The sequence below is a fragment of the Lonchura striata genome, chromosome 5 (genome assembly GCF_046129695.1).
Source record: "Lonchura striata isolate bLonStr1 chromosome 5, bLonStr1.mat, whole genome shotgun sequence".
NCBI lineage: Eukaryota > Metazoa > Chordata > Aves > Passeriformes > Estrildidae > Lonchura > Lonchura striata.
Genome location: NC_134607.1, coordinates 54,115,936 through 54,130,535, shown reverse-complemented (window position 1 = coordinate 54,130,535; position 14,600 = coordinate 54,115,936). Strand labels below are relative to the sequence as shown.

Genomic DNA, 14,600 nt, shown 5'->3' with positions numbered 1-14,600 from the left:
CGCAGAGCTTTATTGAGGAAGAAGAGTTTAAGGGACTTCAGAGAGTACATTTCATCCAACCATGCTTTTCATGTATTTTATTATATACATTGCTAGCAGTACCTGCTGGCATAGAGTATAACTTTTGCTGCAAGCACCCCATTGCTTTTATATTGTAATTTTACGTGCCTTGTTCTCTAATGCTTCATGATATTCTTTCTTTACAGTTTATTTGAAGTCTTATATATCTGTTGATGACTGAGCCTGGCAAAAAGAAAAATAAAATTATCTGTAGCAAAGGATATCAATGCCCTGTATTTTAATGTTGATTATGCCATGTTTTTTCACTTTGTGGGCTAGATTTTCATAGCTCCCAGGCAAGCTTTGTTCTAGATTCTCTTTTCCGTGGTGTTTTACTTTACAGACATTGCTCATGTTGGGGCTTTGTATAGGAAAGGACTTGTATTACTGAGCCATGAGGAAGCAAAGCTGCTACTGACTTCTGCTGGCTTACTAGTAGTAAGTAGTAGTTTATGAGATAGAAGGGAGAAGATTCCTTTCAAAGCAACATTGAAGAGTGACTTGGGGGGAATGTGTCATGGGCAGACATGGTTAAACAAGTGTATATGCCCACACTATTTTTTTAGCCCTCTTCAGCTTGTACTATAATAAATACAGGATAGTGACAGATGCATATGAGCTTTACCTTTTGGGGAAAGGGGAAGCCTTGTTATTTTCTTAAATTTCTGTCCCTGCCACATGAAAAACCATGCAGAGACCCTGTTGTTTCTTGAAAAGCAGCTGTCACTGAGCTGCTGTGTTTGCCTGTTCTACCTAAGAGTGAATTGTGGAAGACCTGAAACTGAGATCTTCTAGCAGGAGTATGTAGTATACTTTCTTGAGCTGAGACATGAATGCCTTTGCTTTGTGCCAGCTTTGCATATACCAGAGACAAAAGATGGTCCAGGTATGTCTGTATAGTTCACTCATGTATGCCCCAGTCACCATTGTGTGTATTCATGAAGGTACACAGGCTAGTGAGGACCAAAAACTAGTTCATTTACCATCCCAAGCCTTGAGGCAGTGTAAACAGCTCTTTCTCTGTGATTTTTCATTTGATTGTCTGTAGTTATGTCAAACAGCTCGTTGGTGTATTTGTTTCTGGGTTTTTTTTTTTTTCATTTTTAGACATGCTAGTGAATTCATGTAGCTACAGAGTGTGGGGGTAGACAAGGTGGCCAAGTTCTGTCCCAGATTTTGGCATTAAATCAGTGATTTTTAGACTCTGTGGTAATAAACATGTCCATAAATTGAGAATGAGCTCTACATACAAGCTGATAATCAGCTTTAAGTTTTTCATACAACACTATAGAAATGTTGCTGTTCCTGAATATGTCATCTGTCTGTTGGCAGTGATCAAGTCTGTGTATATTTGATTGAAGGTGTGTCAGTTGTAGTTCTTAGGTGTATTTATGAACAGAAAAACAACATGTGTTATCAAGCAGCCAAATATTGAGTAATACATCTGTGCTTGTCCTGACATCTGCCTTCTAGCATTTGTGCTTGTGAAAGCCAAGAGTCACTGCCACACAGCAGAGGGTACTAAGGGTTGTATTGAAAGCATGGGAGTGCTTTCTCTTACATACAAGCAGCCTTTTCAAATTAAGTTGAAAAATCTTGTTGTAGTTACAACTCATTACTTAACAAAAAAATAATCTCACTCTGTTTGTGCTTCATAGCAGTAAAAGCCTGTAAAATTTATACATGCACTAAGTGACTGTAACAGCAGTTTGGTGATCATGTCCTCAAAGCACTCATGCCAGCACTCTCAGTGAACATCACTAAAGAGATCTTGAAAAGCAAACTGTGATTCAGCAGCACAACCAATATGTCAAAACTGTGAATATGTTGGCAACTAATATAAACAGGATCTGCTGCTAATTTTTGTTCCAGAGTTTGAGGGAGTGTCAGGAAAAGCGTGCTACTGACTTTTATTTTCCCAATCTCACTCTTTAAAACAGACTTCTACATACAGGTTTAAGACATGTGCAGGTTCCTCTTAAATTGAAACAGTCTCTAAAATGAAATTTTCTTTTTGTTTGTTTGTGATCTTACAGGGCATTTGATACTCTTGCAAAAGCATTAAATCCAGGAGAGAGCCCAGCATGCCAGAACTCTGAAAGTATTGACACCAGTGCACAGCTCCTTGGTGGAGAAACAAGCATGAACATTGTTGAAATAGAGGGGCCACTACTCAGTGATGCTCATGTAGCATTCAGGGTACTGAATACTTTCTTCCTGTTGACTGTTTATAACTATTTTGACATAGTGATCTACAATAATGATCTGACTAAGCTTTATTTTGAATTTCTTAGAGGAGTATTTGTTCAAGTATTGGCATTAATTTCCAGTTAATGAGCTGCTTTTGTTCACTGGTTAATTCTCTGGGAGAAAGTCTTGCACTCTGCAGTGGTTTAGCTGCAGTGGTTATTTTATAGTTTCTTACCTTAAAAATACTGGGTAAGCCATACAAAAGGATTTACATAGACAAGGTGTTTGCACGAAGCAGAGTCAGAATTGCATCGCATGAAGCAGAGTCAGCATCCATATTCTCACTTGTTAATGGGTGGGTCTGATCCAATCTGCAACTGGACTTTGAGACCTTAAAGTGTATTTGTCAGTTTGTTGTTTGTGTAGATGCCCTATTTTAGCTTGCTAGTAATTGACTTAAATACAGTTGCTGTGTTAGTTAACCATATATTTTCCGGATTTGTTTCTCATTTTACAAACTTGTAGGAATTCCTTCTATCTTTCTTTTTTTTTATCACCTTATTTTTCATAGACAAATCAAACAGCTTGGTCATCCGAAAACTTAGTAACGGGCATTTGGTTAAACTTTACCCCTCTTACTAGCATCTGTTTTGAACATTCAAATGAACATCTCTAATGCAAATGCCAGCTTTTTTTATTGCATTAGCCAGAACATTAGATTAAAAAATATTACTTCCTGAAGACAGAATTACATATTTTGAGGTATTTTGGGTGGAATCTCTTTCTTCACATAGGCAGATTCCTATTATTCCTAACATTCCTATCATTCCTAACATCACTAATTTTACTTACTGACATTGTGAACATCCTTTCTTTTTGGACTTGGTAGCAGCTGTGTATTAGGTATTCTACTCAAACATCAAAAGATTTCTCTTGTATTTCTTTGTAAAATATTAATTAAAAGTAAAAAATATGTTTTGTGAAATACAATTCTGTCACACACACTCTCTGTCTCTCTAGCTCCAGAACTCCTCTAAGCAAGTTCATTCCAATTACAATGATTCTCTCTCGTATTCTTTGAGAATGTCTCAGAAGACAGTTCTGGGAGTTTTTTGAGTTTTGAGATTTTACATCTCCAGTTGTCCCAGACGTGAATCTCTATGAAGGAATCAAACTTTTTGTCTTTTTTGTTGCTGTGTAGTTATTTGACATACAGCATATAGTGGTGTGGCTAATAATGCAAAAGTGAGTTATTCAGTTTTGTGTTGGCATTATACCTTTTTATTTAAAGAACAGTTTTATTTTTTCACTTTAAAGAAACTCCAAGGACTGGTTTCTTCCTAAATGTATTATGAAGAAAGTCAAGTAACTGTCTTAACTTTCTTCTTTTTTCATTTTTTCTTCCTACTTTTGTTTTGCAGCTCACCATGCCTTCTCCTATGCCTGATTATCTTAATGTTCACTATATCTGCGAGTCTGCCTCCAGGCTGCTTTTCTTGTCCATGCACTGGGCACGTTCCATTCCATCTTTCCAAGCTTTGGGGTAAGTGTTCAGTTTATTCGCTTACGTTGTGGCTATGTGCTTTTGAATTTTTGGTGTTTACTGTTTTCTTAAGGGACTTGTAAAAATATAAAACTGCTAATTACAACTGTTATAAATCTTAATTGTAAGGTAGATTTTCTGAATTAAAACTACTCCCAGTTTGAGTCCAGATTCAGGACTTTGCTTGGGTTTTGTAAGAAAAAGGAGTAATTTAAAACAATCTAATACCTGCGCACTGCTGCTGCTTAAAATATTCTGAGAAAATAGGAATTTCGATCAGTTTTTTAATAACTACTGCTCTATGCTATATCCTGGTGCTTATCAGGCAATCACCAAAAAGAAGCTTCTGTCTGAATCGCCAGAGTTTTTATCCTTATAAGGGGAATTACATGTAATAATTTTGTCTTTAATAACCTACATGAAGAAAATTGTTTGCTAGATTCAGCAGATATTCAGAATGAAGTTGTCTAATTTCAGAAGATTTGCCCAAAAATAACTGGCTCCTGTAACCAAAGGGTAGTTCTAACTGTTCTTTTTACAGTTTGTATAACATCCTGCTTCTCCATCAGAATTCAGTGTATCACTAAGTTCAATTTTGTAGTCCATTGCTGATCATCATGAAAAAAAAATGTCCAAACTGCATGGGAAAAACTGATTTATCCTATATTCAGAAGTAATTTTATGAAGATACAGCAAACAAATAAAGATACTGTATCAGCTCTGACACAAATGGTGAATAAATCATGATAGTTTGTTCTCATCTCAGTGTTTCTGCTTAATTCAATACCAAAATAGCCTGTGTCTGTGCCAACAAGGAGAATTCCTTTTTTAAAATGAGAGATTCTCCTCTTTTCCAGGAAAGCTGTCAAAAGCAGGATGATCTGTGAATACTGTTTGTGTTTACTCAGATGCTTCAGCCAATTATTCTACACTTTTTAAGGAAAGATATTGTATTGTGTGTAATTACACCTGTGTGTTGGAGAAGGACAAAGGAATATTGTATAAAGTTATAGAATAGTAGGGGTAAAAAAATAGGTAAATATGATGTTTTATTCTAGTAGAAATTGTTGACCTGCAGAATTACAAAATGCATAGCAAATAAACATATTATATTATGTCATTCTAAGTTTACAAAAGGATTTTGTTACAGAGAGACAACTGCAAATTAGTACAAATTGGTATTCTAACAAAAAATGGGAATTGCTTCTTAAAAACAAAATGTACAGAAGACCTCTGTCTCTCCGAAAAAATTGAGCAAGAAAAATCTGCACATGCTGGGTTTTTTTGTTACTTCAAAATATATTTTTCTACTTAAAAAATGTGGAGGAGTAAGCTGCCATAATAGCGTTAATATTCACCTGTAATAGCATTTATTGACCCAGTCAAGATCGTGGGCATTGGTATATAAATAACATAAATTGAGTTTTTCTTTGAAGCACATAAAATGCAAACTATTTTCAAGTGAAGATTTATTTGAAATTAATGCAGCCTTTATAGTTGGAGTACATTATATCCTATAATTTTAACTTTCAGAAGGGTGACTCATTTCACTTTCAAACTGAAGAGAAATTCATGGAGCATGATGAGTAATGGTTTTGTAAGGAAGATGGATAATTGTACCTATGTTGTTTCCTCCTCAGGCCACATTCTCCTTTAGTCACAGCAGGATAGTTGCCTTTGACCTAATATTGTAGTTAACGATGCCAGATACTAATTAGTTCATCTTCCTGCATGGGCATCTTTGTTCACAAGAGAGTTTCCTACTGAAACCTTTGCCAAAGTGGTTACAGCCTCTTCGTTTTGTGAGTCTGCTTAAGCAAACTTAAGGGCTGGTTCTAGTGTAACTTTGATCAGCCATAAAGATGCTGTAAATTCATATATGTTTATCTGCACACACATATCAGAGGAGTAGCCAGTACACCCTGTTTTCAATGGTGCTCAGCACAGTCTCTTTGATTATGTTAAAGGAGGTGAACAAAGATATGACAAATACATGCAGAAGCTGCATGTACACTATCATGTCTACCATAACAAGAACTTGATCATAATGAAAAATACTGCTGTCAGTAAGCTCTTTGTAATCTGGTTAAGGACAAGTCTGTGTTCACCAGTCATTTGACATCTTAGCATTGCACTAAATCATCAGAACTGTACTTGAAGATTATATCTGAATTCTTCAAAAATCCACTCCACTGTATTTTTGTAGTTGAAATCCTAGCTTTAATATGCTTTTCTTCTTTGATAGATCTTGTACTTCTTTTAAATTTCCATTATTTATATTCACTGGCTAAAGCTGTGAAATGTCGTATCTGAATTAGACTCCTCTTTGGTGGGATTTACTTCCTAAGGTACTGAGCTCTTGTTAAGCTCTGTGAGTTAGAGACTTGGCATAACTGAAAGTTAAGGTACTAATGCAAAAGTGGCTGAATATGAATTGATATATTTTGTTTTAAGCTACAGCAAATAAATCCTTATGACTGGTATTTATACTTTGAAGTCTGTATTTCAAATGTTATTCTAAACTTGAAAGGGATGCAGACGGTAGCAGTTAGGAAGCTCAGAAGCTTGATCACACATGTTCCATTTCATCTGTATCTTTAATTAAAAAATTATACCAACCTGTCAGTTTTCAAGTGAAAAAACAAAAAGACCCCAAGTCTGTTCTATGTCCACAGTACAGGAATAGTGCAATCTTTTTTTGTCCATGTGTATAAATATTGTTCCAAATCCTTGTGTACATGATGGAATACACTGTGATAGTTGTCATTTACTGTAACTTCATCTTGCTTTTGTAATAGAAATCTATTTCCTTTTAGGTCATTTAAACAAAAATGTATTGCTTTACAAAAGTCACTTTAAAATAGGTATTTTAATTTTAGCATGCAAAGAAAAATGTTGCAGAACTTCATTTTGGTGTTGGTTGTCATGATTGAATTAGATCAATGTTTTATGAAGTGTTTCTCAAATATTAAAAAAAATGTGTGAATGCAAATGGCTGGTTTTATTAAATTATTGTGCTTTTTAATAGACAGGATAACAGCATATCATTAGTAAAAGCCTGCTGGAATGAACTTTTTACACTTGGTCTAGCACAGTGCTCGCAAGTCATGAATGTGGCAACGATCTTAGCTGCTTTTGTTAATCACCTTCAAGGCAGTTTACAACAAGGTAAGGTGTATACTGTGCACATGCCAGACTTGGGGAATTACTTGATATTTTTGAAGTTTTGAAGTGCATAGAAACTCTTTATCCTTCAGTTGTTATTGTAAATTTACTGTTTAAAGAATTTCATGTTAATATTGAAACAAGATACTAGCAACTATGGTCCCCAAGATAGAATTTTTTAGCAATTTTGCTGAAGTCAGTTATGATAATATTTAACTCCAAATTAAAAAAAAAAAAATTTTGTGTGTTGTATTGTCTAATAGAGTTCTGCTGTATGTTAATATAATCAGCCCAAATTAGGAATATTTTGGGCAGCATCAATGTTAAGAACAAAAGAGTACTGTGAATGTGATTCCTCTGTATGAAGGAATGTAAAGAATGACCCACCTGTTCTTGTTCTTCATAGCTGTGACACAAAGCAGCTGAATGCCAACTTGGTGGTACAGTTCCTTTACATAACTTGGCTTGTTGACTTCCATGTATTAGTTTTAGTCTACATGGAAGTCTTCAACAGATCTCCACTAAGTACCTCTCTCGTTGCTAATCCTATGTCCTGCATCTTTGGCATATTTTTCATTCAAGTGAAAGACATATCAGTTGGCGTCTTTTAATTCTGTTCTGAGCTGGAGGGGAGTCTTTGCTAAGCTTTGTGTACTTGTGGATACTCACAAGGTTATCACCACTAAGAGCTATCCAGTCAATAATAGTATTCATCTGTTCATAGACGTAACATAAGGTTAGAAAAATCTAAGCATTTTCAGATGTAAGTAAATTTTTGAATTTGCTGTTAGGGGTATGAAAATTCACTGTTGTTGATGCTATGCAAATGCTGATTTGTAAACTGGAAAAAAACAGCCTACCAGACTATAGATTTTTCATCTTCTTTTATGATAAGGTAATTAAAGAATTACTTGCAAGGGGTTTTTGTGATTTAAAAACATCTACAACATCCTTGTATGTTTACCAGAAAGGATATTGTTGTAATTAGTCATGTTTTTATCATTATTACAAATATATATTTCTACCATTTAAATTGGGAATTCAGGTTGATTGCAAGAACCAGTTGTGCACTCTGCCAGCTGCAGTATCTCCAAGAGATACTAGGTTTGTGGAGCCTAGAGACTGGATTGTGGAGGGAACAGAGTTTTCAGGCTGCTTTGCTATTGCTAGCTCAAGGGGAACAGCTCTGCACCAACCACATTCCCCTGAATGTAAGTCAGGGAAGGTGTATAGTACACCTTTCCCAGCAGTGGCATGGTCTCTTACTAAAATAATCCACAAAGCTGTACACTGTCCTACCGTGTGGCACCTGACCCTTAGATACAGAGCACAGGTCAGCAGTAGCACAGTGTGCTTTACTTATAAGTAGTCCCTTCCTTGATCATTTCAAGCTCTAGTCCATGCCTGATAGCTGGAAGCATTAGCAGGAAGAGCCTAATTGGAAAAGGTGGGAAAAAAGAGTGTTAATACTCTGTAATTGCTGTTTTCAAGATTATTCAGATCTGTTAGGAATTTATGGATGGCATAGATTTCCCATTGCTTGAATATAATAAAATAATTATTTTTAAAATTCCAGTGTGACCACATTTTTGCATGTATATTAACTTGGTACTTTTTTTATGTGTCTTGATTTAGATAAGCTGCCAACAGACAGAGGAAGACTAGTAATGGAGCATGTCTTCAAATTGCAAGAGTTTTGTAACAGCATGGTTAAACTGTGTCTAGATGGATATGAATATGCATATTTGAAAGCAATCGTCCTCTTCAGTCCTGGTGTGTAATTATTCCAAATGTAACATTTTAATTTGTGCTATTTGTTGCTGCATACCTGTTTCCTTATATACCTCATTTGTTGAAGAATCTTGGAAGGTTTGTAAGGGCTGGAGGAAGAGGAGGGTTAATCTTCTAATGTAAACAACTGAATGTTGCTTTGGGGACTTTTTTTGCAGGGGGAGACTTTGATTCTTTTTATTTGTAGATTCTTATTCTTGGTTGTGCCACTCATGATTTTTGTTAGTTTGGGTTTGGGATTTGGGTTTTTTTGTTTTTTCTTTTCATTTATTTTTTGCTTTTAATTTTGTGCCTTCTTTGTGGGGAGCATTTTCTGAAGACCTGCAGTTTAATTTTCTGAAGTGTTGCTCTTGCACATCCAGATGAGATGGATTGAAGTTGGGATTTTAATATATGAAGGACTATCTGGGCATCTGTTCTCACATTCAGAATTACAGAAATATCACCTCTCCCCCACACAGACAATGCATATATCATTTCTAATGAATGAACACCACAAACGTTCACTTATGTTATTATTTCTGTCTTCTAAACATTATTTGCTTAAAGTACTCTCAGTAGCATTATTAGACATACATTAGACAGTGAAGGTAATATAACTTTCTTTCCCTTCTGGGTGATTAGTTTACAATAAGGAGGAAAGAGTCCTCTGGTTATGGTAGAAGCTTACTTAGTAATTACATTGTGTAACCCATGTATCTTTCCATGCCTGGATGTGGAAAGTTACAAAATTAATTTTCTTTATTTGAAAGTTGTAGAATTAACTTTTCACAAAAAGCATTCAGGTATTGTATCAGTATCCTGCAGGCCTTAGATACATCATTCAGAATTGGGATTTAATACAAAGCCAAACCAAGTCTTTTGGTGAAAGAAAAATGTGTAAATCTCAAGTACTTCCTGTATCTCCAGGAATTTTTCATGGTATTCATCCAAGTGCACAAACAAAACCTTGCATAACTTCCATTGCTACCCATACATATAATTTTTTATATATATATATGTATCTCAGTAATGGAAGACTTCTGAGATGAAAGACATTAATGCAAATAAAAGGTGGTATAAGTAGAGTCAGTACCCTTCAGGAAAGATGATAAATTTCCAGAGAAATTCCTATTGTGATAATTTTTCTATTGTGGATCACTAAGAAAAATCAGATCCTGGGTGTTTTACTATAAAATATAATCTTGCTGTCAGTCCTTATGACCAGGAGAGTCTTGCATGGCTTTATGTGTTTGCTTGTGCAATTTACTGTATCACTGAAACAGTTGCAGTTTCCTGATAAACAGGACTCACCATTAAACCCACTAAATTTAAACACAATATTAAGCATGTTTGAAAATCTTTCCAGTTTTCCTTTTCTGTGAGGATTGAACAGTTGCAAATACACCATTATTACAGAAGAGACTTTCTCTAAGTGTTCTTATCCCAAAATAATCCTTTTCATGGCTTTGCTATAAAAAGAACTGGCACAGGTTACTTCAAGAAGGAAACAAAATTATGGGAGAATACCTCAAGTACATTTTTTTAGAATGATGTCCACTTGAATTTATGATAGAATCCTTTGGCCTGTGTGGAAGAATCAATCCTGTTAGATGCCAACAAATACTTCTTGAGGAAACTTGCACTTGCAAAGTAGTATTTACCTATTCATTTAGTCTGAAGTTTGTCTCTTTCCAGTTATATTTGACAACAAAAAAGGTAGAAGGAAAAATACCTTGGGAAAAGACTCTAGTCCAGTCCCATGATTGAGAGAAATTTTCATTAGCTGATGTTTTCAAATTCACATTAATAATGAGTAGTTGCTTTAATGGCAATGTGATGTCAGGACTCTCGATCCTTGAGCCATATAACAAAATCTTCATACACATGAAAGTCATGTTTGGTACCTTGAACAGAAGGGATGTCCTGGCAATGACTCACAGGCTAGAAATTACAATTTCAGGGATTTTACTGCTGTGCTGCTGGATGGGGCTGGGCTGTGCATGCAGCAGAGCCCTAAGGTAAGAGCCTCTGCTTTAGTAGACTCTGGTGATTCAGCTGTGCCAAGCCAGCTGTTTGATTGCCACAAGACAGCCTTGGGCAAAGAGATTAATGTAAAGGGTGTGCCAAAAAGACTTGACATCTTTCTAAACGGCTGCAAGTGTACAAGCAGTGGTCTTCAAACTGCTGTTTCTAGAAGTTGACTTCTTGCTGTGCTCCTGACATGGCTGTAAAAGCAGCAGCAAGAAGGGATGCATTTTGCACATCAAGTCTAACTCTTCATCTACATGATTTGTCATGCTAGTATGACAGTAAAATTTTTGCATTCAGATAGATGGATAATAAAATTACAGACCATGTAAAGAGTTCAGAATTACTGGATAATAATTTCCAAGAATGACTTGGCAGGTAGGTTGATGGCCTTTCATTTTAGCAACACTTATACTTCAAGTACGTTCAAATCACTGCTAAAAATTATGAAAAGCACATTTGAAATTCTTGTACCAAATAGGTGAGAAAGAACAATCTGCTACACACCAACCTATCTGAATTCAAAGAGCATTTGGACAATGCTGTCAGGCACACGGGTGATTCTTAGGGTGTCCTATGCAGGCCCAGGAGTTGGACTTGATGATAGTGATGGGTCCCTTCTAACTCAGCATATTCTATGATATGGTACTGTTTTCTACATGTCTTAAGCAGTTCACAGCATTTTATTCTGCTTCTTCCACTGATCTTAATTTTGTACTTCACTTTTCATCTAAATATTATTTGTGCATCCAGTGTTCCAGGAAGTGTCAGTGTGTTGAAACAAACCTGTTTTACTGCTACACAGAGAATAGACTTGTATCATCAAGATTAGTATAAACATTGCAAGCACTGAATTTATTTGAACTCTTTTAAATGTCTGATTTTATTTATGGAAAGTTGAGTAAAATATAAATGTAAAGAAAGAGAAATATAAGGAAGTAAAGTAGTGTCCACAACTGAAACTGAAGTTGCTGCATCTACTACATAATTATTTCAGTATATTGGCAACTGGATAGTCTGTATGGATGTTAGTTCATTTTCTGTAGAAGAGGTATAACAAAGAAGAGGGTTTTTTTTTTCAGATCACCCAGGTCTAGAAAATGTGGTGCAGATAGAGAAATTTCAAGAAAAAGCTTACATGGAGTTCCAAGACTATGTAACAAAGGCGTATCCGGATGATACGTACAGGTCTGTAAACTTAGATGCTTGCTTGATTGATTCTCATATCAGAGTCACTGATTTGTACAGTTTTTAATGTAATAAATATATACATTTTCTTCTTACTTCCTTAAACTTAAGGAATTACCTTTAGAACATTTCAAATATTATGTATATGGTCATATACATAATATATATGTATATATATACACATATACTATGTGTAGTATTTGTCATCTCACTATTAATTTCTAAAATTAAATGTCAAATAAATATTAGTAACAGTCAATTTTAATTGCATCCATTTGGAATATTTCCTCATTTAGTCTTAAATCCAAACATACATGTAGTTGACAGGCATTTGTACATTTTCTGTACAGTTCAAGACATGACTAAACATAAATTTAATGCTATACTGATTTAAATATTTAAGCCTTTAATGAACTAGATACAGCAAACTTTGGCCAGTAGTGTCCCTTGTAATTTTTTTCTCTCCTTTTGCTAATAATATAATGAAGAACAACACGAAAATCTGTGATCTGCTAAGTAACGCTTTTCATCAAATTTATTTTCCAGACTGTCTAGACTTCTTCTCCGATTGCCTGCTCTTAGGCTGATGAGTGCTGCCATCACTGAAGAGCTGTTCTTCGCAGGACTAATTGGCAATGTTCAGATTGACAGCATCATCCCATACATTCTGAGAATGGAGACAGCAGACTACAACTCTCAGATCATAGGTCATGGTGTGTAAAAGTAGCAGTCCAGGATTCTGTACCATGGCAATCATGGTGATGTAAATGCTTACCCTGTCTCCAAGAGATGGTCATAAGCCTTCCAACGCACTTTTCCATAGAAGGCTCATATTCCTCCTTTCCAGTACACTTGGGAAACATGGTGGAGTGCATTAGGATATAGGATCACTTCCTATTCTTTATCTGTCTTCAAGGACTTGTAAATTAACTTGTTATCTGAAGAAGGTCAAGAATTGTCCATCCTATTTTTGTAGGTAGACGGACTTGGAATATTTGTTTATGAAGTTCAGGCTTATGAGGAAACTGAAGAAGCTTTGATTGAACTAAGGTATCTCAACTTAGTTTGATGTTTTAGACAAATAAATTAACTTTCCTCTCTGAGTTTTGTTTTCAGTGTTTTGCTGCTAGTTCTTTTTCACGTATCAAGTGGAAAATATATAGTCGAACATGCTGAAAAGGCCAGTTTCCATGCAGACAAGATCCAGCTTAGTTTTGGCTGTTGTTTTGAAGAGTGATTTGTTTCCTGCTGAATTAAACACTGGATATCATGCTCCAAGTGCAGGGAAATAGAGGACGTTCACATTTAAAAATATTCTGATGTTAACTTTGATGCAGCTGATCAAAAGAGAAGCAACAGAGTGACTGTTTTGCAGATGCAACAGAATACTGTATTGTAACAATAACATAGTAGGCATCAGCTATTTTATACTATGAAAAACTAACAGGGAAGTGTATACTGCAGGCATTCAAAGACAGCATACTCCTGCTTTTTCTGGTTTCAGAGCTTTTTCATACTACCCCTCCCTCTTTCATACTCAGTGTTCAGTGATGGAGGCATTCTAGATGCCACTAAGCTTTTGTCCTTGTCTTTATTTTTTGTTATGGCTAGCCCCTGGGGATGTAATTCTCTTTTCCAACCAGTCCTGTATGATTCCTTTTCAAATTTGAGTTTGTCTAATCCAGTGTCCTTCCATATGGGAGCATAGCCTCTGCTGCTTTTCCTTTCCTCATTAGAAATGGGTCTAGATACTCCATACATGTTGCCTGAATCATACTCTATAGCTCTATCTAAGGATGAGTTTAAATGCTCTTCTGTCTTGAGGATGTGACTCACGTGACAAATAAAACTGACATGCCCTTGCTTCTTGTTTCCTTGCATCAGGAAGTTAAGCATGTTTATTTCCTCTTGCTTAAAATGAGAGAAGTATCCCAGTGAAAATGATGGTCTTCTTTAGGCATTAGCACTTAGTATTTTCTGAATCTTGGGTCAAGGCTGAGTTCTATTTCGCATGACCCCTTTCTTTCTCTGGCAAAACTGAGTGAGGAAGAGCCTGACCCAATCAAGAAACACATGCCTGCAGCAGAAATTGTTTAGTCAGAAGATCAGATTAAATAGAGGCCTTTGCCCACTCTGCAGTGGCAGTTCCAATGCCACCCTAACATCAAGAGACTACAAGATGAGGCTTGGGTTCTAAAGTTCTTGAGTTCTGTAGTTTTTTCTCAGCATCCAAGGATTGCTACCAAATAAAAAACTTAAGAACTGCCTCTAACACTGAATTTCTGTGTTCTTCTTAATTCCACTAACTGAGCTGCTTGGATCTTTCTCTACCTAAGCTCCATAATCAAATACTGTATCATAGAATCACAGAATCAGATGATGGTTGAGGTTGAAAGAGGCTTTAAAGATCATCTAGTTCCAGCCACCTTTATGGTCAGGAACATTTTCCACTAACCAGGTTGCTCAGAGCCCCAGTCAACCTTGCATTGAATGCTTCCAGGAATGGGGTATTCATAGCTTCTCTAGACAACCTTTTTTCTCTCCACCCTTAAAGAGTTTCTTAATATCTCATCTAAGCCTCCTCTCTTTCAGTTTGAAGCCATTCCCCCTTGGCAGGTCGCTACATGCTCTTTAACAAAAAGTCTCTCCATCT

At 35.9% G+C, this 14,600-nt stretch overlaps 1 protein-coding gene across 5 annotated transcripts in view; it reads left to right on the top strand.

Annotated features, from left to right (window-relative positions):
* The window catches only part of NR2C1 (nuclear receptor subfamily 2 group C member 1), a 47,260-nt gene extending 34,210 nt beyond the window's left edge, over positions 1–13,050 (top strand). For all 5 annotated transcript variants that reach the window (XM_077783564.1, XM_077783565.1, XM_077783563.1 and 2 more), the window contains 6 exons: positions 2,097–2,259; positions 3,672–3,793; positions 6,822–6,961; positions 8,594–8,731; positions 11,842–11,947; positions 12,494–13,050. In XM_077783564.1, coding sequence (XP_077639690.1) covers positions 2,097–2,259; positions 3,672–3,793; positions 6,822–6,961; positions 8,594–8,731; positions 11,842–11,947; positions 12,494–12,668 — 844 coding nt within the window. In that variant the 3' untranslated portion in view covers positions 12,669–13,050. The remainder of the gene's footprint in view (positions 1–2,096; positions 2,260–3,671; positions 3,794–6,821; positions 6,962–8,593; positions 8,732–11,841; positions 11,948–12,493) is intronic.
* Positions 13,051–14,600: the final 1,550 nt, after the last annotated feature.